This window comes from Podarcis melisellensis (assembly GCF_964234715.1).
Source record: "Podarcis melisellensis genome assembly, chromosome: 6".
Taxonomy (NCBI): domain Eukaryota; kingdom Metazoa; phylum Chordata; class Lepidosauria; order Squamata; family Lacertidae; genus Podarcis; species Podarcis melisellensis.
The window spans coordinates 42,553,289-42,579,607 of NC_138538.1; the positions used below are offsets into that span (position 1 = coordinate 42,553,289).

The following is a 26,319-nucleotide window of genomic DNA, read 5'->3' on the forward strand; positions in this document are numbered from 1 at the left end:
CCACTGACATCAGACCTGGGAGGCATAAGATACAAATAATGAATATTCCCCCCATGATAAGGGCTGGATTATGTGTTCCTACTATTCTAATATTTTTTCTACAATTTATTAATAGGCATCTATAGAGGCAAGCAAGGTTTACTTAAATTAAGCCTGTTGCAATCATATCCACACCTGTTATGAAGTAACTTGGTAGTACTTGTTTTACGGTGTTTATTCAGTGTTTATTCAGTAGGAATGCAGCCTTCAACATATCCATGATGGGCTGTAAGCCTCTCTAGGAAGTAGAGGAGTATTCAGGAGAGGGCCCTAGTTGTCCCAGAAAACAGTTAAACTAAAAACATCCATTTAAAAAACCTTTGGGGTTTTTTTAAAATATAAGGGAGAAATCAATTTATGCTTTTCTGGCACAATAATACTGCTACTAGCTGTCTCCTACATCCTGAGGTCTTATTGAAGAAACTGAATTGACCCTGAAAGGTGTGTGTGTGTGTTTAACCCAAACCACAGTGGACTCCAGCACTTTGTAAAGTGTTTCCCATCACCTGTTAAGGTCCATTTGTCACTTATTTCCTCTGCTCATTTTGCTCCCATCTATTTTTTCTTATCATTAGGAACTGCCCACTTGGTTTATACATTCTTTGAGAAGACTTGCATGCCATTCCATCTCTTTATTTAGTGACTGTTGGTAGCCACAGGCTCAAGGCCAGTTACAACACTTGCAGCTCTCATCGAACACCAGACTTTCTCCGCAACTCTTGGAAACAGTATTGCCCCCAGAGCATTCATAGAATTTTGATTTGTCATCCGGATTGGCATAGATACCATCAGCTTTATCTTCACAGAAAATAAGAGGAGGTGGGGCTGTTGGAGGGGGTGGAGCTACACAACCTAAGGGTGGAGAATATAATCAGAGAAGACACTTGAGAGAAGTTGTTTAATACATTGCAGTTGTACTAAAGTGCAAAGCCAGTCACTTAGAGGGAGCATCCCCACAGAGGTTTCAAAAGGGATTGGGTGTGCATTAAATTGCCTCCCTTTTGCTAAAACATATTGGGAAGTTTCTTTGCACATCACATAATTTGTTTATCATTGGCTACTTGTTTCCTTGCACCTCCAGATTGCAGCATGTGCGCACATGCATATACACGTCTTGGTGCAGAAGTCTTCTCAATAAATTGACCTACCTGGAGTTTGTATGTCAAGGAGTGTCTTCAAATGTGATATCAGAGGATATGGCCCTGTATTGCAGAAAGTGCCTAGGAAATCATCAAGGTCAATGGCCCAAACCATGGCCCCTCCAAAGTTGTTTGCTTTCAAAAATTCAACCTGCGCAGAAAGCAAGTACAAGATATTCCCATCACATTTGATGTCAGTTGCACGCACTAACATGACATGAATTGTTGGGGTGCTGTTCTTTAGACCCATGGGGTTTGGGAAAGACAAACACTGGACTAGATCAATGCATCTAAGGGCTTGACTACATTCCTAAAAGTCAATGTTAACTTAAAGTTGATTCAATGACGTCAGCAGCTGACTCGCAAAAAAATATCCCAAGATCAGTGTCGGCAGTACATATACACACACACATATGCACCAAGCATTGTTATAAATCTCAAACGTTGCACTGGTAAATCTTGCAAGGTACTTTGAGTGTGGGTACAGATCAATCTGTTAGATGCACTAGAAAAAAAATAACATACCTTGTACTTGTAGCTGGTTAAATCATCAAACCCAACCCACTCATTCCCCAGGAAGGCATAAGGGACTTTCTGATCTTCAATCCAGACGGTTGTCGCTTCTGGTAAGAACGTACAAATCTGTCAAGGAACATTCATGTTAGCAAACAACAGCAAACAACTGTACAGGCACTTGGTGTTTTATCAGTGAAATATATTCTATCCTTTGAGGTGCACTTCTGTGGCTAATGTAATATTCCTAGCAGCATTTCCTGTAATTATACCAAAGAGGAAAAACCATGCACCTGATAAGTAATGATTATTTTATTTACGTGACTTTTCCCAAGAGGCCAGAAGCCTTCCTGCTGGGGATACTAGACAGTGAAATTCCAAAGGAAGCTTCAATTGTATTTATGCATGTAACCACAGTGACAAGGAATCTTTAGGCACAGAAGTGGAAGAAGTAAAGAATGCCCTCAAAGGAAGAACAGCTGTGAAAATCATGGATTGTGCAGAGATGGCAAAATCAATGGCACTGATGAGAGACACAAATTTAGAATCTTTTTAGGAGGACTGGAAACCTTTTCTAGTCCATGGGAAAAACTTCTCCCCCATATGCGAAGTCCACAGCGGTTTTTGAAGTTCAAGAAAAAGTATCAGAACATATTAAGGAACCTGTTAAAGAGGATGAAAATGAATGTGCTGGAATTATATAAAACAATTGTATGTAATCTTGATTATAAGCAACCCGGATGGGTGAACGGCAAGACATTAGTATTGTAAAACAGGATTATAACTGCTGAGAGACAAAATGCACTTTGCTTAGATATTTTTAAATACTGCATGCTTTTAAACTTTGGTCCTTTTTAAATGTTTCATTTACCTCATAATGAGCCCAGAAACCAGCTTCCCTTGTGTAAGGTCCAATGGATCCGGCACCAGATGCAGGAGCGCCAACCGATGTGTCAGCTGTGGTAAGCCTAAAGGTACGGCCATAAGTAGGAAACCCCATCATAAGCTTCTGAGCAGGAACCCCATTTTCTAGCCAGTATTTCATGGCAAATTCCTTTCAATATGAACATAATAAATATAGGTATGAACTGACTATTTTTTTTACCAGCTCTGAGCAAACAATAGTTTGTTAGCATTTCCTTACGCAGTTGAAGTACACAAAATCGCCTTTATCTGCAGATCCCACATGCAGGGGGCTATTGTGACCTGTGAAGGTGTCCCATCCTCCATGGAAATCATAGGTCATCACACTGATGAAATCTAGAACCCTTGTGCGAATAAAAAAAAAGCAGAGCAATAACAACTTGCCTAATGGATCCATACACTGAAATAAAGATCCTCTTGATACTGGTGGGCTGAACCCAATTGTCTTTCGCATTAGCTTTTGAAGATTGCATGAAACCATACAAAAACTATGCATTTGAACAATATGGTGTACATCTGACTTGTAGTTTGCTAATCAGCTAGCTATATGATCCTCGGTTTCCGCTCCCCTTTTCTGCAAGGATATTTGTCCAGTTGTTAAATTCACATCCAACCTTTCCAACAAATGAAGTTCAAGTTGACTACACTGTTCATTTTTATCACAGGACAAGCTAAAGAGGACATTGTGTAGAAAGCTAAAGCTTAGTGTCATATGGATCCAGCATTGCAATCCTATGCATATCTATCTGTAAACTTAATAAAGGTAAACAGGACTTACTCCCAGGTAAGTGGGTATTGCAGCCACTTATGTTGAACTGTGACTAGACCTTTAGTGGTCACTCAAAGAATTCAAAATGCTGCATCTAAATTCTTGAATGTCAAACAACCAAGTTTAAATCTTTGGCAAGACTGCACAAATATATTGTCTCATATTGTTGACATGTATATATTTCTCTGTATGCACCTTTTCCTTAATATAATGAATAATTCCCTCCAAATGAATAATGAATTTTGCCTTGCTTTGTCCTATTTTCACAAGTCCCCAATTTAGCACATTGTCACTTACTTTCCTATCTCTGCAATTTCATATCCAGCATCAATGGTTGCTTTGCCAGCAGATACAGCTGCTGTGATCAACAGTCTGGGTTGCCCACTCCTGGTGGCTTCACTTGAGAAAGCAGCCAGCATTTCCTGGAGAAGGGCATGGGTGAGTAAAGTTAACAGCTGCATTCAGTTCTAGCTAATTCATTGTGTGCAAGGTTTCATATATATATATGAAGAAATATATATATGAAGAATATATATATGAAGAAATCCCACTTCTTTGGTATATGAACCAAAGTGCCATTATGGTGCCATTATGTACATATAAAGAGGAATTTAGAAAGCTCAGCCATTGCTTCTGAGATTGCTTCTTTATCTAACTAATCTCAGTAGTGGCGCCCGCCCTGTGGAACACCCTCCCATCAGATGTCAAAGAGATAAACAACTACCTGACATTTAGAAGACATCTGAAGGCAGCCCTGTTCAGGAAAGTTTTTAATGTGTGACATTTTAATGTATTTTTCATCTTTGTTGGAAGCCACCCAGAGTGGCTGGGGAAACCCAGCCAGATGGTGGGGAACAAATAATAAATTAGTAGTAGTAGTAGTACAGTCAGCTGATTGTCATTTAAACATAGCTAAATATGAAGAAATTTCAAATTATTTTAACATTCTTATAAACCTGGAAATGGAGTGAAGTATATTCCTTTTTCTAGGAAAGGATATTCTATTATGTGATTGTGTAATTGGCAGTGGCACCTTATTTCTAGCAACATTTAGTTGGAATTAGTGCTTTATTTGGACAAGTGTGTCTGTGGTTGAAGAGAGCCTTCCTGGCTGAGGATAACTCCCATCACATGAGAAAAGGTAATGTGTGACTGAGCAACCATATCAATCAGCATCTGCTTTGTGATTTCAGGATCTGAAATAATCGACTCATTCACATACCGTATTACATTTGTTTATGCAAAGCGAGCAAGGCACGATGTTCACAGGATGCTGGGCAAAGCTTCCTCACCTGGACTAAAATAGTGAAACGATGCTTATCCTCAGGGGGGCTGCCCCGAGAGCCTGGGTATTCAAAGTCCAGATCAATCCCATCAAACCCATACTGACGAAGGTACGTAATGACTGAATTGATGAAAGTCTTGCGGTTAGCAGCTGTAGCAACCATTGTGGTGAACCTAACAAAACCGGATTTGTTTTTAAGTTACTGAAAGTATGAGGATATACACGATATGAACCACAAAATTAAGCAATGCTAGCTTGTTTCAGCTTCTCTTACCACTTCCTTCCCCACAAAATGTTTCTACTGTACTTGTTTATCCCATACTTCCCTCTGACTCTTCAAAAAAAAACCCCCAACTCTCCTCCTTTAACTCCACAGTGGTCTTATCTTTCTATCCACCAGAGGTTCGTGAAAATCCTCCACATCCCTTTTATCCATTCATTGCCTCTTCCTCAGCAGGCCAGCAGCAGTAGCCACAAACTACCCCCCCTCCCCTCCCCATCTTGTTCATTATACATGTGAAAGAAAAGTTCTCACTTCTGGGTGCCGAAATTCCATCCTCCAATCGCCAAAAGGGTAACCATTTTCTCATTGCTATGGAAGGGATTGGAAAAATTAGGAAATAAATTTATAATATGCAATTGTTGCTTTTCCCATCATCGTTTATTGTTTCGTGAACTGCCATTAAGCGTGGTCTGAGGACCAAACTAGATATTGTGTTGATCATAGGACTGTGTGTTTGTTCTTTTTTTTTTTTTACTAAATAGCCATGAGGAGTGATCTGGGTTGGGGCCACAGAATCATGGGAAGGGACTTCGATCCATTGATATCGAGCAACAGCCTCCCCACAACCCCTATTTGTGCCCTGGGAGGAAGGCTGTCACTGGTACTAAGAAGAGATTACCTCCCAGTGCAAATAATAGACATGCAGACAGGTACATCAAGCCATTGTCCCCACAGCATTTCCAGATTGTTAATGTTGTGACAGCTTCTCTGCCCATGCTAGGATCTCCCTTGAGACTCTCTGGTTGGGACTCTCCTATACTAAATAATGTGCTTAATGTCAAGTTAAGTTTTCCCTGAGTCCTGGAGAGGTGGCATGTTCTGGGACACAGATACAAGAAGGAACTGGCAGGCAAAAGGCATAAAACAGTCAGTTCAGTGAATAGGGAGCATGTACTGTATGCAAAATAATAATAATAATCAGCCAGTGGCCATTCCAATGGAAGGATCTCAGGATGAGGAAGAGCCCCTGCCCGACAGCAGCTGCCAATCAGTGTGAATAGTGTCTGACAACAGAACTAATGCTCTGACACAGTATAAGTCAGTCTCATATTTTTGAGGGGAAGCATGTCAAGTGCAAGTAGATAAATAGGTACCACTCCGGTGGGAAGGTAAACAGCATTTCTGTGTGCTGCTCTGGTTTCGCCAGAAGCGGCTTAGTCATGCTGGCCACATGACCCGGAAAAACTCTGCGGACAAACGTCGGCTCCCTCAGCCAGTAAAGTGAGATGAGTGCCACAACCACAGAGTCATTTGCGACTGGACTTAACTGTCAAGGGTCCTTTACCTTTACCTTTTTTAAGCGGGTTTCAACAGTGATGAGTTGCCTGGACTAAGACTCCTGCAGATCTGAGATCCCTATATTAGACAATAGCAAAGGATAGATTCTTTAGCACTAGGGAGACTCTGGGCTGTTGTAGCAGTGCCCAGAACTGACTTGTCTGCCCTTCTCTCTTCTGGCCATTGGCCTAGTGAGCAGAGAGTAGAGAGTACTTTGCAGCTCTGCAGCAACTAATATTAACCTTCCAGTTGCTGTTTTTTTCAAGAAAATTAATCAAACATTTACAACTAGGGGGCTTAGAAAATCAGATCAGGTCCAAACAAGCCTTATTATTTTGAGATAAACCAATCTATGTTCATTCTTAGTAATGACCAAGTGCTTAAAGAATTTACTAACTATTCTTTTAGCCCATTGAACTGTGGATAGAGGACATCATCATTCCATTCATAGGGGGCGATCTTGTTATTGCTCATAGTAGCAAAGGCATAGATGACATGTGTGCACAGGCAGGGGTCCACATTTGCTGGTTTATATCTGGCAGGATCAGGCCTGTACTGGGACCAGTTCGTGAAATAACAGACCAGCTTGTAGGAAGATCCTGAGGTAAGAAAGAACATTGTGATGTGAATGTCATAGGCAAGAACAACATAGAAATCAAAGCAACTGACTCTAAAACCAGCATACTTTATGTGTTAATGGAATGAGGTCAGCTCACGCAACAGGAATTTTGCCCCTCTCCTCCCACCTCTTAAACCTGTTCTAGGTTTTCCTTCAGCCTTCCAGAGCAAAGTCCCATTTCACAAGCAGATCTCATTCTGCTCATGCAACAACTTAGTTCAATCTGGACCTGTGCACTTACCTCTTGATTTAGGAAACTCATTGTGATTAAGATACATGCGCAATGCTCGATTAGAAAGTTATAGTCTCTAGCCTAGACTTTGCTCGTGTTCTCCAGATGTTTTTGACTACAACTCCTATCACCCCCAGAATGAGGGACCATATATTTCCTTTACAGAAATCTGTGGTTTTATATAATGCAAAGATACAGTCTCTCATTCTTAATGTTACATTCCTTTGTGCTGCTTGCTGCTACTCATAATCATACCCTTAGTATTGCAAGCTCCCAGATCAGGAGGGGGCAGAAATGAAAATGGCAATATCAAACCTGAAAGCACATCCCCCACCCTCAATTTGTCTCAGATATTCCATCTATTTTTGAGGAATAAATTTATGAGCAAGAAGGAATTCTGCTTACCAAGCTGCAAGTGCAGCAAAATGGCCAGACCTACAAAAGATTTAAAAACAAAACAAAACACCATTACAGTATGCATAAAACCATCTGACTCAGTTTGCTAAACACCTCATTTCCAGGGTTATTTGTCTCATAAGCAAACCTGATGGTGTTCTCATTCCCAAGTCTAAGCTCAAAGTTCACCTCCCTTGTTTCTAGGAAGAAATGTCTCTTTATGTTTCTCAAGATGTAAAATTACACACAGGACCACTCACTTGCCCACAGCAGCATCTTCCCCATCTGTTTTCCAGAGGAAATGGCCCATCTGGGGAAATCCAACACAGCCTTATAAACTGCTCACTTATCAGTATGGGAGCCACACACCTGCTAAAGGGGCATACATCTGGCAGCTAAAGTGCACAGGTGGCTGAAGAATAAATCCCAGGACAGAAAATAGATCTAACTTCAAGGATGGAAAAAATGTTGACTTTATGAAAAATTACATTGTGTGTATGAAGAGAACCACAAAGGCCTATATTTTTCTGATTTTTGACAGATTTGGATGTCAGCAAAGCCCTGATGTTGACAGCAAATGTCCCAATGATTTTAATGAAGGTTCAATTAATTACTTAATGTTCAATTTTAGAAATCTTACAACCCAATTACATATGTGGTTAAGCTGAAAACAAATCCTAGTGTTGTCAGCCTCTGCGTGTGTAGGCAAAGGACAACAGCAGCAGCAACAACAACAACAACAACAACAACAACAACCCACTCTTCACTCTAAGGTCCCAGCATTAAAACATAATATTAAAATGATATTTTCAGGAGAAATTTTTAAATTTTTAAATTTTAAAGTAAATAACCCTGCAACCCAATGCAGAAATGTGGAAAGTGAGCTTAAGATCAGAAAATTAAGATAAAAGCAGAATGGACGGATTTGTCTATTCCTAGTCTGAACTTGCTCAAGTGTTGAGTAATCATATGTAAAGAGGCTCTAATAGCCTTTCTAGACAACTATTTAGAGCATGCAAGGCACACGGCTCAACATGCAGATGTTAGATAAATAAGCAATGATATTTGTGTCCAAATGGGGCCAAAGTATTCTTGCACAATTTGCCATTCTTCATGCCCAACAAGTGGTTATCATTAAATGACAGCTTAAAAAACAAAAAACCCTAGGTGAACATTAGTTTGTGACTTGCAGCCATACACCATGCCAAAAATTTATGCAACTGGCCTTCAGCCCCCCACAAAAAGTCACTTTGAGATTATCTCTAAATCCCCAAGGCTGTTTCTGCAAGGCACACCTCCATGGCACTATATCAGTGCAAGATAAGACTCTTTACTAATGCCGGTCTTGAACTTCATGTTGAAAATAGGGGAACGCAATATAGCAGAGAAGTGGGAGCCTTAACTCAAAGTGGAGCTGAATAACAGCAAGGAGCTAGGAGTTTCCTCTAGTTTTGCTACTGCAATCTAAAACCATTGCTGATGATGCTGGAAATGAGACTTTGAGAAGCCTCTAAACAACAATAATCAATGTAGTCAAACTGACAGAGCGGAGCTGTGAAAGCTAAAATGAACTTGCACAGAACTTCTTGTCCTCTAAGAACTATGGGGATGATTTACTAAGCCTTCAGGTCCTGCTTGTGAGCCTCCAGTTGAATCTGACCATTGTTGGAAACAGAACATAAGCTAAATCAGGAATGGAGAATCTGTGGCCCTTTAGATGTTGTTGGACTCCAGCTCCCATGAACCCCAATCAGCATAGCCAATGGTCAACTTGTCCCTGGAGTCCAGATCTTCTGCAGCACTCTCTATTCCAGCTTTTTCTTCCAGTTTCCATGTCTTTCTTCCTCCTGCTGCTCCCCAGCTTCACTTATAGACACTATTGTTACACGCTACCCCAATTTCCCAGTGGTGCAAGATTCCAGGGGTTCCAGATGCTTACCCAGGGTTTTCTTTGGAAATGAGGCACAGTGGAGACTGTGGTGTCTTTATGATGTATGGCTTATTTACACATATATACAACCTGAGCCTACAATGCAGGGGTTCAAAGCATTACACTCCAAGGGGGTCCTATCTCTCTCATGGCTATAATCTCTTATTCAAAACAGGCAGCTCAACTTGAGTTCTGCCCCGCCCCCTTTTTCCAACTTGCTGCATTTAACAGATTGACACTTTTTCCCCTTGATCATGCCACAGCCAACTTAAATCCTAAAACTTCCTCCTAACAAAAACTCTGGCATTGTCTTCTAAGTAATGGTCTCAAACTTCAATGGCAAGCGTTCCCATTTTTCGTCTAGATTAGTGTCTTGCAAAGTCATAACACTATTCTAACTTTCCGTCTCTTAGCCAATCAGAAGGGCAGCAGAATTTAGTTAAATTTCTGGTGCCCATAGCAGTCCTTGATCTTTCTTCCAGGGAGTAGAGTTATACCATTTGGGGTTCATTTTAAAAAATAGAGGGAGTGATAATTAGAATTTTGCTCAAAATAAATACAATTTCTTACATTTCAGGTTGATTAAATAATAATCTCTCCTCGTTTAAGCACTGCTGTCTCTGCCTCTTCACTGAGCAAAAAGCCATCTGATCCTCTTTTGGACCTTGACAGCAAGACTCAGGTACTCACGAAGCAACAAACACCTTCCTGGAAACTAGAATTAGGTGAAGCTCCCTGTGTCTTTGATTTTTATAAACTTTCTCTTTTAAAGACAGGTGGAAACAAATAGCTAAGGGAGAGGCACCTAGTTATGTTGGTCAGCTTTTCTTTTAAGTTATAAATATCAGATGTATGGAAAAAATGTCTTAATTGTCATCACCATTGTGCCACAATTTAAAATGATTTAAAGTACAAGTAAATGCAATAATTTTTTTTATTAGATTGCATAGTGAAATAGAAAATCAAGGTTGCCTAAAAAGAGCATGTGCATTCCAATTCTGCATAAATCTCACGATATTCAAAATCTGATTAACAGTAAAGGAAGAAAAACGAGACATACAGCAGACTCAAACAGAAGTTTGTAATGGAAGATTCCACAACAGGTTGCTCAAGTCTGGATGATCACATGCTAATAGGCAGCAAATATCTTGAATTATCTTTTTGCTTGCAAAGGTTCAAGGAGGTGAGAGATATAACATGGATCCATCTTTGTTGCACAACACGTTGCATTGCTCTATTTGCTTGGTGTGATACTTCATGTTCTGTCATAGGAGAACAAATGCATGTCAGAAGCATATCAGATATTTGCAAGACTTCCTATTTATCAAGAGCATAGCAGAGCAAAAACAACCTGAAACATTTAACCCTGTATTGGAACACTTCCTCAGACTCTAGACCAACTCAGACATGACACTGTGCATTCCATAGGCCTCTGCATGCTTGGTTGTTGTTTACTAAATAGCATCCATGGGGTGCATATAGTTTGGGGCCACATGGAGAGTAACTCAAGTCCCATTGAGTTTAGTGGCCTTTACTTCCAGGTAAGTAGGCAATGCACAAGTTTTGCTTAACTTTCTATTTGATCTTTTGCTGCCCTTTCAAAGTGGGTTTCTCTTCTTGTCTCAATTTAATTTAATTTCAATTTTAGCAACTTTATTTGTTGTGTTGCTTGTATTCATGTTGTGAACCACTTAGAAGAATACAGCTGAGAGACCATATACCAATATACCATAGAGAGAGAGAGAGAGAGAGAGAGAGAGAGAGAGAGAGAGAGAGAGAGAGAGAGAGAGAGAGAGAGCTTTCATATTACAGGGTTTATTACATGAATCCCCTTAAGACTATTCCAAACATTCAAATCTAAAAAGAGAGGTTAGAAAATAAGGATTGAAACTCTGATGCAATTAGTATGCCTAATTCAAACTTCGCTGGACTTTAGATTGGTAGTTTAATGAAACATGCGCCTTACAGCCTAATTTGTCATTACCTCAGTTTCCTAGGAGACCCTTAAGCTTATTCACAAGGACATTGGCTCCTTGGCCACAGAATTTGCCAGAGAAGTCATCCATCCCCAGAGTCCAAACCATGGCTCCTCCATAATTCTCCCTCTTCAGAAACTCAGCCTGCAAAGGAGAAGTTTTGGGGGGGAACATTTGTAAATAGCCACAGACTAGTGCTTATGTACCCATTCCATAATAGTTGTCACATAACATGCCTCTTCTACCATTTGCTAATAACAGGCAACTACAAATTCCTTCTGGACACTGCAGCACATTTACAATATACGTAAGGAAATTATGGCTTTACACCAGGAAGAGCTTTCTGACAGTAAGAGCTACCTCAGTAGGTGGTAGACTCTCCTTCTGTGAAAGCTTTTGAGCAGCGATTGGATGGCCACCTGCCATATGTGCTTTAGTTGTGATTCCTGCACAGCAGGGGGTTAGACTAGATGACACTTTATATGCCACTTGATTTAAGAAGAAAAAACTAACAACCTCAAAGCAGTCTACAAAAAGATACAATTTACATTTAAGTATAGCATTCAAAGGAAATTGAACTAACATACAGTGGCTCAGTAACCCATTTTCTGTGAATCAAGAGCGTGCCACTCTGTGGTGACATAAATAAGACACTCCTTCTTTCTGTGAGGTAACCACAGAGGGTGGCTAAATAGCACTTGAAGCTGCTAACATTGATTTTGCATAGGGGAAGAAGCAGAATTTTATTTCTGCTTACTTCCAGGGTGAAATAAGAATGAGGCAGACAATTCTTAATATTGTACACTCCTCCTACTTCCAAAATGTTGTGTGCCAGCCAACAGGATGGTACTCAAACAATGCTACTTATAAATAAAAGAGGGTATCAGCATGCCCTGGGGGACCCCAGGGTTTGCAGAAGTACCAAAAAAATATTTGAGTTGAACACTTAAAAAAAAAAAAACATGTTCAGAGGCCCCAGAATTCAGATTGTGTGTTAGAGGGGGAAGAATGGAGTTGAGGAACAGAACGGTGTATCATGGGAAAGAAGAAGATTTTAAATAACATGGAGCCTTAAAGAACATGTGTACACAGAGGTCCACTCATGCAACTGGACTTCCAATTCCACTTCCGCTCCTCTCCCTGTGTGCCCTCAAAATCTGTTCCAGAGGATGCTGTAAACTTTTCATGTCAGGGGCCACTAGGGATAGGAGAAAAGGGGGAAGTTCCATTGCATGAGTCTGCTGCACTAGTGGAATAACGGCATTGGATACAGCCCATGACTGTGAGAATGTGGCTGTAAATTTGGTTAGCAGCTAGAGGGCCTAAAGGATTTTCATTCTCATAGGATGTAGCAATTATCACAAGGCAGTGACACACTTTAAACTGAAAACTCTTCTCGTCGTCGTATCCAACCCAGTCTCCAGCTTTGAAAGCATAAGGAACCTTCTGTTCTTCAATCCATCCCTTGGTAGCTCCCTTTAAAAATGGGCACACCTGTCAAAATGATAGAATCCCTGTTTAGATAAAGAGCAGAAACTCAAGGGGGTATGAACAAAAATAAAAACAAAGTCTATAATCCTAAAAGTTAATCATTCCAAGTTTCCCCCATCAGAATCATTGGTTATTTTATAGCTAGAAGAGTACAACATTTGGTGGTCTGCAGCTTTACTTTACTGTATACAGCAGCCAAATGAGACCTCCTACAGCCTCTGCCTCTGACCTTCAGGACTCTCCCCAGGGCACACGCCTCAATGACCCTGCACCACATCCTCCATGAGTGCCTTTGCTTGGCTAGAATGTGCTCTTGGCATGTGATCACACCTTAAGCTTATCTGGATGGAGGCATAGAAACCTATGGATTTTGTGTGGCCGAAAGGAAAACTACTTTGCTAAGTTAAGTCACATCCATCACTCTACCAATATTTGCCTGTGGCCCTTGGACTGGACAAGACACCCCACTCCAGTATACTGTAACCAAATTGTTCTGGTTTTCATTAAAAGTGTGAGCCTACACTTGTCAACTCAGAAGTACATCCCACTGCATTGAATAACAGGTGCTCCCTAGCAATGGATTGCAGCTCTACAAGCTGGTCCTATGCATTATTGAGGGAACACTGAAGCCCCCATTCAGGCATTCCTCTAAATGCTTGTGGACTAAAAATGGAAAGCAGAGAGCAGAAATGCATACCCAAGGGCCATCCCAAATGTTCCCACAGGTGCTTAGACTCCTCCCCACCAGAAACCCTGATAAGGCAAGGAGCCCAAGCACAGTGAAGATGCCAAGCACATTCTGCTGAAGGCACTTAAATGTCAGCTTTCAGATCTTCCCTCTCAGTTCAGGAAGGTCTGAAACAGAGAAACATACATGGACACTTCTGTCCCTTCCCTGGTTTTAGTCCGCATTTATTCAGGCAAAGGCCTGAACAGGGCTGTACCCATGGCATGGCTCCCAAATAAATATTCATGGGATTGCTGCCTAAGACTTTGGTTATGTCTTAGGCACCTACCACAGGATCACCCCACTTTATCCTCACAAAACTAAGATGTCAAAATAAGATGTGTTAAGAGAAAATGATTTGCCCAAGCCCACCCTTTGAGCGTTACAGCTGTGGGAATTTGACTCTGCCTCCCCAACATGATCAGCTACATTATAATAGCTCTCAATCGTCAATATTCTGTAATAAAATGCCAAAGACCCATTTACCTCGTAATATGCCAAGATCCCAGAGGTTTTGGTGTACTGTCCAGGAGAACCTCCACCACTGGCTGGAGCACCAACAGCGGTTCGTGAACTAGCAAGTTTGAAAGACTGTCCATATGTTGGAAAGCCCATCATGAGTTTCTCAGCTGGCGCTCCATTGTCCTTCCAGTATTTCATGGCATATTCCTGAAGCACAGACAAATTATGCAGACTTCTGTCATTCTTTCCTCTGTGAGTTTACTTTTTAAAAAAGACAAAAGTATTTGGGAGAAGCTGAGAGGAAGGGCAGGCAGTGAGAGGCTGCTTAACCCTTTCCCTCTTTGGATCAACCTCCTCAAGCTGCTTTGTCATCTGTGGGAAGTCAGGGTCTCTGTGTCTTCCAAAAATATTTGTAAATGAAAAAGAAGCTCGGGGAAACTTGGGGGAGGTGATTTTTGAGCTGAAAATCATTCAGATATAGTCTGCCTTTGAATTTTCTTTTTTTAAAGAGGAATTCTTCATGAGCTACACAAAACATGTATTTTGAGCCTCATCTTCAATCACCCACCCACCCATGTTTGCTAGGGTGGCCATGTGTCCCACTGGACAGAGAAGAGTCCACTCTTTGAGGAAGTCCTCTTTTTAAAGAGTTGTCCAGTCCAGGCCCAGTTTAAAGATAAGGAATCATGCAAACGGAGAGCAGGGGCCTTGAAGTCACCCAGTAACAGCTCCTGGACAGCAGACTGAGCTAGCACACAGGTCACTTGGTCCCATGTTCCCCACTATGGTAAAATGTTTTCTATTTCTATTTGAATTTATAGGCATTGGTTCTAAATTTGCATCTAGACATATAAATTAGGATATGAAAATCTGTTCAGGTCTTTTTCATGACCCATCTCCTCCTTTCTGGTGGTGTACAAGTGGCCACCCTAATGCTTAGGCTTGATTCAGTTTTACTGCATTGAGTGGGGAAAATTATCACTGGAATTTAGCTATGAGTTTAAGATTGGGCCATGTGTTCTTTGTTCTTACACTGTTGAAGAAGGGCGTTGAGTCATAGGAAGGTGCACCTCTGTGCAGGGGGCTGTTGTGTCCTGTTTGAGGTGCCCAACTTCCATGGAAATCATAGGTCATCACGTTGATTAAATCAAGACTCCTGGATGCACACAGAAAGGAATGGCAAGATGAAGGAACAATTTCTTCAAACATTAAAGAATCTATGATCCAACAGCCACACTGTTAGTGATAATAATAAGACAGTTATTTTGATTCATAGACAAATAATTTAAAAAACAACCACCTGTGGTTACATACCGTATTTTCGCCCCATAGGACGCACTGGCTCATAGGATGCACCAAGTTTTTTGGGGGGGAAATAAAGGGGGGGAAATTATTTTTTTCCCCAGAGCTTGCGGGGCAGGCAGCGGGGAGAAGCGCTCTTCTCCCCACCGCCCGCCTTCAGACCAGATCCGGGGACAGCGGCAAGACGCGCTGCGCCTCCCCACTGTCCCTGGAGCTTGCAGGGCTGGCGGCGGGGTCTCCCCGCCGTCAGCCTCAAAACCACTTCAGGAGACAGCGGGATGACGGCGTTCCGCCTCCCTCTGTCCCCCGACCTTGTGGGGCTGGCGCTGGGGCTCTCCTGAAGCCTGGAGAGCGAGAGGGGTCGGTGCACACCAACCCCTCTCACTCTCCAGGCTTCAGCGAAAGCCTGCATTCACCCCATAGGACGCACACACATTTCCCCTTCATTTTTGGAGGGGGAAAAGTGCGTCCTATAGGGCGGAAAATACGGTAAGTCTGATGTAGTAGATCCTTTAAAAGCCCTCAGAAATATTTTCAGAGGCACTGTAGAATGAGGCACTTTATTTATATAAAGCCTACAGCACAGTGTGGCTGCATAGACACAATGGTTAATAAATACCACCCTACAAACCACTGTTTATGAGAGCCCACAAAACCAGGACATCGAACCCCAGAGGAGGTTCAAATTTATTGAAATGGGCTGGATCTTTGGGAGAGCCAGTGTAGTGTACTGTGTACAGGTTCAGCAGCAGCACAAATTTAATAAGTAATAATAATAGTAATAAAGCAGAAAGAGAAGGGAGGAAAAACAGAGGCTTTTCATTTGAACGGCTTTCTCCTGAGTTCTTTAGCAATTTGTCCTAGACCTAGAAGTTAGAGCATTCAGAGCTGGTGTTCAACAGAGATTCTGACGCAGAGCATGTCGCTTAGCAGAAACCATGTGACTGACTTCCCCAGGGCAGCAACTTCATATCCAGCATCCATGGTGTTTTTGCTAGCAGATACCGCAGCAGAAAGCAACAGCCGTGGGCGTCCTGTTCTTTTGCCCTCTTCCTCAAAAGCAGCTATCAGTTCCTTCAGAGGGAAACAACAGGAGTAGTTGGGTGTTGCTCACATACAACTGAACAGAACACATTTCAAAGGACAGCTGGCCTTTTGCAGTCTGGAAACTTCCACCCATACACATCATGATGAGAAATATCTTCAGATGAAGGATATAAACTTAATCAATAAATAAAGATAAATATCCATACACAAGTTGGGCATGCCTGTTTATTTTTATTTGACTGCATCTGAGCATGCAATATTTCTGAAGGAAATCAGCCCTGAGTGCTCACTGGAAGGACAGATTGTGAAGCTGAGGCTCCAGTGCTTTGGCCACCTCATGAGAAGAGAAGACTCCCTGGAGAAGACCCTGATGTTGGGAAAGATTGAGGGCACTAGGAGAAGGGGGCGACAGAGGACAAGATGGTTGGATAGTGTTTTCGAGGTTACCAGCATGAGTTTGACCAAACTGCGGGAGGCAGTGGAGGACAGAGGTGCCTGGCGTTCTCTGGTCCATGGGGTCACGAAGAGTCGGACACGACTAAACGACTAAACAACAACGAGCATGCAATATAGCATTATTATTCTTGATGGTTGAGTCTTCTTTGTCATATTTAGTAATTCACAGTGCTATCCTAAACATGTGTACTGGGAAGAAAATTCCATTAAGTTTAATAGTGCTTTCTCTCAGGTATGGTCACTTAGGCCCCATTGAATTTAATGGAACTTGCTTCTGAGTAGATATGCATAGCATTACATAATTTGTCACTGGGACCCAAACCAACCATTGTTCTTGATGTGGAAGAAGAAATATATGGAGGCTGGTTGTGATTACAAAAGCACTCTATACATGCTCAGAGGTACTCATATGTTCTATCACTACAGTATATATTCCAGGAAATTAATTTTAAATACCATTTTAAAATAAAGTAATCCTGTTACAATCATTCACTTGTTTTTAAGAAAGGTTTTGACCATTTTTTGTCAAAGTAAGTATGATCCATGCTATTTCCCTAGGGGCTTCCAGCACTCTTTGCTGAAGCTAGGATGAACATCTATATTATTTTCTTTTCATACCTGAGTCAAGATGGTGAAGCGATGCTTATCCTCTGCAGGGCTGCCTTTGGAACCTGGATATTCCCAATCAAGGTCCATACCATCAAACCCATGTTTGCGGAGAAAATCAATCGATGTGGTGGCAAATGTCTGCCGATTTGCTGGAGAGGATATCATGGAAGTGAACCTGGAAGAAATGTGTTATTTTTTGACAGCTGCCTTTTACAACTTACATCACCCTATATTTCACTCTTATTTTTTGCTGGGCATCATGAACAGCTGCTATAAAATGGAAGAGCTCTGATATCAGTAGGGACCAAGGATGGACCAATCTGTCGATACTGGTTCTCCAAGTTTCTCATTTTTAAAATCTTAAATTCGCTTCTATTTCTGCAACAATCCACAAAAATGAATAAATAAATTGAAACTCCTCATGAAGATTCTTCAATATTTTAGTGTGATTTTCTCATAATAAACATATTTTATATGCAGTTTTATACACATTTTTGCAAGAAATTTTCCCTAACCTAATGCAGTTTTGGATGTAATTTTCACCAATATAAGGCATTTTAATGCACATTTTAGGCTACTATGTGCATTGTTGGACACATAACCTGGGGAATGGCACTGGAAAATTTGAAGAAGTATGAATTCTGAGGGTTTCAGTTTATATAATTTTTCAAAAAGTATGAATTTGGTTAGTCCGTTTGCCCCTTATGGCGTTGTGGGCGGGGCCCCAAGCCCGCTCCCGTGAACCGGCGAATGGCAGGCCGGATCATCTGCCTACCACCAAATTGGCCACTAGCAGCAGGGCCTTTTGGGTGTTCTTCTGAGCGTGGGATCAACTGGTCAATGGTGGCACTTGGCCCCACCCCCAGGACAAGGATAAAAGACCGTCTGCCAGGCCATTCGGCTGGTAAGTTCATCTTTAAATATAAACTGAATCAAATTACTCCCCCACCATCAGTGAAGTGAGGCCAGTTTACATCACAGTCCCCTCCCACCCTTTCTACTAATTAGGATTAGTCCCCTTTTGCTCTCTTTGGGGGTTTGGCCAAATTTAGGGGGACTTTTCAACCACACCTCCCCAATGAAATGAAATGTAATGAAATGAAATGAAATGAGGGGAGTGAACTGATTCAACGAGGAGAAAGAGCTTGCATTTGTTGGTGGGGTGGGTTCTTCCTTCCCCCCCCCCTCTTCTTTAATCCCTTTTTTAATATTAAAAAGACCCTCTTATTAAAATCATTACCTGCCATTACTGCATCTCTGGGAAGGAGGCTTACACTGAATAATAGTGTACACAGAAACAAAAGACAGAAAATGTTCCTTGATCTTTGAAGGACAATCATTTCTCAAAAGAGGAAATGCTCTCCATGTCAGACTCAAGCCAAAATTCCTTAAATCGGGTGTCCCAAATCACAAATTTCTTAGGAAGCCATATCTCATGAACACTCTCTGCTCTTTCTATGAGTATAAGAGGGAGAAGTGTCTTACTTCTGGTTGTCAAAGCTTCCCCCTCCAACAGCCAGCAATGTGAGCAGCTTATTATTCCTAGAAAGCAAGAAAAAGATATAGTGGAATTAACATTACACAAATGTTTTGTGACAAGTAAAAAGGAATTTTACCTCAAAATATCCAAGACTTCCATCACAAGTTGCTCCTTTATAACTGTAGAATATAAATTTCAGAACCAAACAGGTTTTGAGAGCTCCTCTAGCTCATTTTCAGGGGTGTGGGCAGAATCCCAAAAGTTCTTCTGTCAGGGCCATTGGGGAAATTAAAGCAGCTCCCAGGGACAGAGCCCAAAGTGAGACAGAACTTAAAAGCTTGCTGTTGTTCTTGAGATTGCTGGCAGTTCCAAGCAAGGACAGAGAAGGCTGGCCAAGCAGATACTATTACAGCGGAAGGAACAAGCAGGCAGCCTTTCATAACTGACATTTGCATTCCTGCAAGGCAGTCTTTCCCAACCTGGTGCTTCAAAAACCTGCAAAAGCTCTTTCAGCAGAGATTAAGGCAGGGCAGAACAAAATGAATATGTGTCCTGATGACTATCATTCCACTCTCAAGCGTCTTTAGAAACATAGTTACAGAATTCTACTATGCAAAAAATGATCATCACAGGGAAACATCAGCTATCACTCCAGCCAACCCCATCCCCCTGAATGTCAGGCATCTCCAAATTACTTTTTTCACATTACAAAGCAAAAAATACAGATTTACCACCATGTGTATGCTCCATAGGAGCCATAGCCAATCCTAGTGCTTAGACAAGTATCTCTAGGAAACACATACTTTCAAACTCTTGTTTGGCACTTCCACCCTTTATATTTTTAGAGGAATATTTTAAAAGTCTTAGTTCTAAAGGAACACTTCCCCATGTTCACAGATCTTAGAAGGAGAGCCTTCTTATTGTTGCGCCTCCAAAGGGAAAACATTATGTGGTGACATAGGATGGGCACCTTTCTATGGTGGCGCCTCTATTAAGAAATGCCCTCCCCCTGAAAGCATGATTGGCAGAGACACTTTTATCCCTGTGAGGTAAAAATTTGCTGGTTTACCTGTGCTTTTGTGTGATATTGAGAACAATACCAATGTACTGTTTCTGCAATGAAGGAACCTGTGGGTGGTTTCCTTGAGAGTTTATATAATGTAATTTTTAAGATGTATTGTGTTCTTGCCTGCTTTCAACTACATATACTGGAATTGTGTTGGTTGTATTTTAATTTGTATTGTACCTTGCTCTGAAATCATGTGGTGAGGTGTAGGTTAAAAGTACTTTAATTAATTTATTAAACACATAATTCATGAAGGGACCCCATGAGACTCTTCCTTCTTTTGCTTCTACATCTGCTGCTATTGTCAGGCAGTGTCTAGAAGCAGCTATTAAACAAACATTGTGATGTGAATACATTCATTGTGAGAGCTGCTTGCCTTTGCTTTAAGGCATTAAGTTTCTTGTAGAGTTCCACGTCATTCCATTCTATAGTGGTAAGTTGGTTGTTGTCCATGCCAGCAAAAGCATAGATCACATGAGTACACAGATGTGGGTCTATATTATCTGGTGTGAACTTGGCTGGCGGGTCCCTGTACTGTTCCCAGTTAGTGACATAACACACAAGCTTGTAGGCAGAACCTGGAAAGAGAAGGCGAAAGGTTATATTTAGAAAAGATCATACTGCATGCAGTTTGTAATGCAGGATCCTACGCAGTGAAGTCAGCACACAAGTAGAATGACTGCTGTTTGTGAAATGAAACCTTTCTCTCCTCCTTGCCCTTCTGAGTCTCCCATGTCTGCTGTAGCGGTTCTCCCTATTTTTTGGATTTTGGGGGAGGGTGTGAGTGGCACAACGGGGAGCAGAAGGGATAGGAGTTCCATTTCCCTCACACAATGACTTTGTTGAATTCAACCCACGCTGTTTTCTACAGTTTCCTTCAAATCCTCATCATGAGCTTGACCCTCTTGCAGGGCAGAACCACCAGCTCCACACAAAATGAAAGCTATAGAGCCAGCAACTTTCCAGGTCTAGACATGTGGGAAGTGATTGTTGTGGAAACTTCCACCACCCCAGAAAACACAATAGAAGAGTTGATGCAAGTTTATTTGGCTAGGAGCAGCAGCTGTTGGAGTTTCGACCTCAGTTACCCAGACTTATATCAAGCCATTTCCTCATCACATGTCTGTGTGTATCAGACAAACTGTTTTGAGCAGTTTAGAAAAATCCTACATTAACTTGATTGGACTCTTGATGAAATAGTGGTACTCTAAATAAAGGAGCTTTGCAGGGCTTTAGCATTTTGAAATAAGGAGCCCCTCATATGGAGCTGTGATCTTACCCAACAATAAGTGTTCCTGCATTGCCTCAACTGGGAGCAATGCACACAGGCTATGCACACGGCAGATCTGTCAAATTTTTAGAACTAGTCCCTAGCAAACAAGCAGAAAGGAAGTTAGCCTCACCAAGCTGCAGATTCAGCAGAAGGATGAAACCTGCAAAGCAAAAGAAACAAGAATGTTGAACATTAGATGTGAGTGTTAAGAAGGCACTGTAATTCTTGTCCATTCTACTCAAAATGTAGGCAGATGGCAAGCAGGTTTCCATGAAGCTTGGCAAAATATGCATTTTGGGGGGCAAACAAAACATGGCATTAAATGGGTTTGGCATTTGCCCAGAATGGGGTGGGGGCTATATGCAAATTGCATCAGATGGGGAGATCATAATTAATAAGATCACAGGAGGCTGGGGGGATTTAACGCTGTCTTCCTTTGCTGCAGGTGGTGGGAAGTCTCTGGCCCAGCAGGAATCCTTATTTGGCCCCACTAGGCTGTTTTCTCCCAATCACATGAACCTGTTATCCATCTGAAGCCATATGTGACATCAGCTTTGGGGCGGATAAAGTTGTGGCTTCCTGCCAAACATGAGGTATGTATGAGATGCCTGTGTAAAGCCAAACGTCCCAGAAAGCCTATAAACGCTATCTTGGTAGTCAAGATAACCCTGGGACTAATTGGTACCTGCTATGAAATTGCTCTCACATATGTGTATCTGTTTCCTTTGATATGCTTATCTGCTGTCTGAGTGCTTGGCTGCTGGCCTAGGGAAGTCAGGAGCTACCCATGCAACCTGGACCCTTGTCACCTATTCCTTCACCTGACAGATGGATGGATGGATGGATGGATGGATGGATGGATGGATGAGAGTTGGGAACAGGCCTTCAGGCAGGTGGGATTAATTAGACTACTGCTACCAGAAGTCCAATTTCTGTAGAAGTAATACATAAATGCTTGGTCAGGCATGGACAGTCATGGCATGCTTGCTACTTCAATGTCCATTCCAAGACGGAGCAGCAAGAATCTCTGCATTGTGTTGTAAGTCTCTCTGGCACTTTTGTCATCCTTGTTTGGAATCCCTGCAATAAACCACTTGCCCAGGCCCACTTTCAGGCCTGTGGGACAGAACAGTGCCTATCAGCTGGTTGGCAGTGCCTGCAAAGCCCCGTGTCTATGCTGATGTGGTTTGCATCCAGTGTTACACTGGCATCAAGTGATTGACAGGTGGGTACACCCACCTGTGAAAATAGTCCACAGCGGGTGGAGGAAGTCATAATACAGCACGCCCACCAGATCCAGTTACCCTTTATTCCAATCCTCATGCACCTGGCCTCCACATATTGATACATAGCGCCCTACATGAATGGACAGGAATTGTATAAGTACAATTCAATTTTCTGGAGTACCAGCTGATTTTAGCCCCCAAAGAAAAAGGATACAGAGCTCTGTATCTTTTCTCTCTTGAGAAGAAAATAGTGTGGGGAGGTGTTGCCTGATAAAACTAAACCCTTGGAGAAAGAATTATGGAATTATATATAACAAGGAGCTCTTCCCCCACATCATTTATATGACATTGTCTTATTTATTTATTAGTTATCATGAAACACAGATACTAATACAACACTCACCTGCACACAGTAGTAGCTTCCCCATACTGACACTTGCACCTAGGCGAAAATGCAGGAAGAGGGATGGAGATACAGAAAAATGAATGAATTTGCCTTAATACAAAATCTGCCCACGCTTAATAACACACCCCTGAGTGCTGTGTCTGTCTCTCTGTGTGTGACTTGTATATATATGACTAGTTCTCCGTCTATAAAAAAGCTGATGTGGACCTGAGTGAAAACTATATACACAATACTCCTGGTGGCCAGGGTGAGAACTTCAATACATAACACCAAGCATGTACTGTACCACTAATCTACAGCCCTTCCATAGTCCCATGGAGCACCTGTGTCCCCTGTAGCAATCAGCTACACATTCTGCGTTGGAGCTTTGATTAAGATAATAGGACTGCTGACTGGCTAGTTTGTTAACATTAGCAAAGAACAATTTTTAAAACAGCAACAACAACCACAACAGCAAAAGTTATTTATATGGTGCTTCAGAAAATTATGTACTGTACATGCTTTAAAAAGAGACAGGTTGCACTTGCAAGCTTACAACAATTTAAAGATGCTGCTTATAATGAAAACATTGCAACATAATAAGAAGAATACAGGGTATAAAACTCTAAGAAAGGTGGCAACCCAAGAGAGACAGCTGAACCCTACACTATGGGTAGGCAAACTAAGGCCCGGGGGGGGCAGATCTGTCCCAATCGCCTTCAAAATCCGGCCTGCGGACGGTCCGGGAATCAGTGTGATTTTACATGAGTAAAATGTGTGCTTTTGTTTAAAATGCATCTCTCAGTTATTTGTGGGGCATAGGAATTCGTTCTTTTTTTCCAGCCCCCAACAAGGTCTGAGGGACAGTGGACCAGCCCCCTGCTGAAAAAGTTTTCTGACCCCTGCTCTAGACTGCAACAGCAAAACAACTCTAATGAGTCTAGGACCCAGCCAGCCCAGCCACAAGACAGGGTGAGGCCACTGCCTCAGGCAGAAGAAGCTCTCCAGGTGCTGATTTCACAGCCTTCTGGGGTGAGATCTCACCCAAAATCAGGGCCAGCTTGGTTAAAAAATGGCACCAATGGCAGCAGCACTTCTCCGCCAGTGGTGAATGTGGCAGAGTGGGAGGCAGCAGTGGCAGCAGCAGGGCAGGGTGGCACTTCCCCTTTTGCCTTAAGCAGAAAAATGGAATGTTCCACCTCTGATTTAGGGGGTTCTGTAGCATATTGCAGTAATGGAAAACTTAGAAATTATATGACAGCACCATTCCATATGTTTTGCCAATACTCATTCAATAGTTCACACCCTTTAAGGAATTTGCATTCTCATAAATGCACCTTCCACCTATTCAGCATGAGATCCAACCCACATAACAAAGCCTAAACACCTACACAGAACTTTTAATTTTAGATGGTTATTCATGCAGCTACAGACCTGTCAAAATCCTGCAATTCAAAGAGCACAATTCTCTGTAGCATTCAGTCTCTGCCTACTGTCTCAGAAAGCACCTTTTTATACATTTTGCTTCCTCACTCTCCACGCCCTATATTCTTGATATTCTGAGGCAATACCTGAAAAGAAAAGGAAGTCATAAGACAGAAATGTTGTGATGAAACATGGTATGAAGTAACTGCCAAAAGAGACATTGATATCCCTCTCTGTCAGTTATGCAACTGGTCCAGGAAGAGACCTTTGATCCCACACAGGTATGTCCATTTCCACCACAACAATATTTACAAATAAATTAAGATTAATCTGTTTGCATCTATGACCTGAAATTGTTCCATGAGAGAGCGTTATTCAAATATATTCTAGCATTATCTCGTCCAGGGCTCTTCGGATTTTTCACACTCAGGAGCACACAATATTAACTACAGCCTGAAACATGGAACCCATTTTTAATTTGTTAATCATATTTGTTCATCTTAATTTAATTTGATAATTTGTTAATCTTCCCTGCCTAGAAGAGATAATTTTGATTCATGCAGCTTGTATTGCAGAGCAAAGATGCTGAATGTTCCATCTTCCATAAAGCTGTTAAAGGTACAAGACACTGATCCCCCTTCTGAAAATAAGTGACACATAGAAATGTGGAAAAGTGCTCTCTCCTGCTCTCTCTCTTTCACACATACACAAACACTGGCATAGCTCAGACTTCCAACATAAGTTCTTAAAAGGTAACAAGATCCTCAATACCTGATCGAGTATGAAATAATCCTACTGCTTTGCAAGGAATCTCTATCTCTTCTCAAACTTTACCTCACAAAGCACCTTGTTTGACACAGTGTAGGATCTGCAGGAACACAATACAATAATGACAAGCAGCTGGTACTCAGAAAGCAAATAAAGCCGCTGATGAATAGCAAGATAACCGATTTCTCCTCCTCGTGAGAAGCACAGCTTTGTAAAGTTGCATTAGCTCTGGACTGGCCTGGTACACAGACCAAGTGAGACACCTCTTCTGGAGCTCATACAATGAAATTATTAGGGTTGAGTTTTTTTAAAAAAAAGGTAAGGTAAGGTAAAGTTTTGAGAAAGTTCTTTTTGAGCTCCTCCTGAGTTTCAACCTTCCACTGGAGAAATTCTCCAAACTGGCACAAATGCACACACATACCTCCAAATTCACCATCCATGAATTTTCGGTGCAAATGTGAATCCAGTCTTACCACTGAGTAACATTATTTTAAAAGCACTAAAACCTTGGCCCCTATCCCCTACAGTCCTCCTTTCTCAGCACATAGCCTCCTTCATAGCCAGTCCCCCTCTCACAGCACATAATTCCCTCTAAAATGGATATGCTTAAACCTTCAGTGAACACCCCAAACAGGTAGTGTTTTATGGCAGTGATTCTGACTTCAGCACAAGTCTTGCTAAAAGAAAAGGAGTGCAACCGCCTAAAGCCCTTGGTTAGTGGCTGGAACCATTGCCTTCAGTCTTGCCTCTACAGCCAAAGGGCAACTATTGTAGCAGACTTCTTTCAGGATAGGAAGGCAGAGCAAGCTTCCAGAAGCTTAAGGTCCTTTAGATAATTGTTAAGTCAGGTCAATCTTTTGCATCCTGAGAGGTAGAGGATGCAATCCCTCAGGCATCCTTGTTCCTCTGGCTAATGACTTTGGCTAGAATGTCTTTCCTTTTCCCACACCACCCACAGGGCAACAGACAAATTGTGATGCCCTTGACCTTGTAACGATCTTATCACTTGTTCATTGTTACATCCAAATATCCTGTATGCTGCCCAACATACAGTTTCCCACCTTGAAAGTTTGCCTCAGAAGCAGAAAAACAAATACACTGTTAATTCTCCTGCCTGTGGCAAAATGAGCTCAATTGTAACCCAAATATTAGCTCTTAATATTACCTTGTTAGCAGTAATCATTTGAAATAATTGTAGGCGATTGAACAGCTTTTATTG

The 26,319-nt window shown here is 41.7% G+C and overlaps 1 protein-coding gene across 1 annotated transcript; it reads right to left on the reverse strand.

The window, feature by feature from the left end:
• Positions 1–700: 700 nt before the first annotated feature.
• LOC309372181 (acidic mammalian chitinase-like) lies at positions 701–25,161 on the reverse strand (the record flags this gene model as incomplete). Its single annotated transcript, XM_081915481.1, has 23 exons — positions 25,104–25,161; positions 24,342–24,478; positions 22,926–22,964; positions 21,427–21,456; positions 20,400–20,601; positions 18,963–19,019; positions 17,487–17,652; positions 16,315–16,439; positions 15,096–15,219; positions 14,088–14,270; positions 12,761–12,877; positions 11,397–11,527; positions 7,738–7,787; positions 7,487–7,516; positions 6,628–6,829; positions 5,205–5,261; positions 4,677–4,842; positions 3,682–3,806; positions 2,836–2,959; positions 2,563–2,745; positions 1,704–1,820; positions 1,188–1,329; positions 701–891 (listed from the first exon to the last, which is right to left on the reverse strand). The coding sequence occupies exons 3-23, from the start codon at positions 22,948–22,950 to the stop codon at positions 701–703; spliced, it is 2,547 nt and encodes an 848-aa protein (XP_081771607.1). The 5' UTR covers positions 22,951–22,964; positions 24,342–24,478; positions 25,104–25,161.
• Between the last annotated feature and the right edge of the window lie 1,158 nt (positions 25,162–26,319).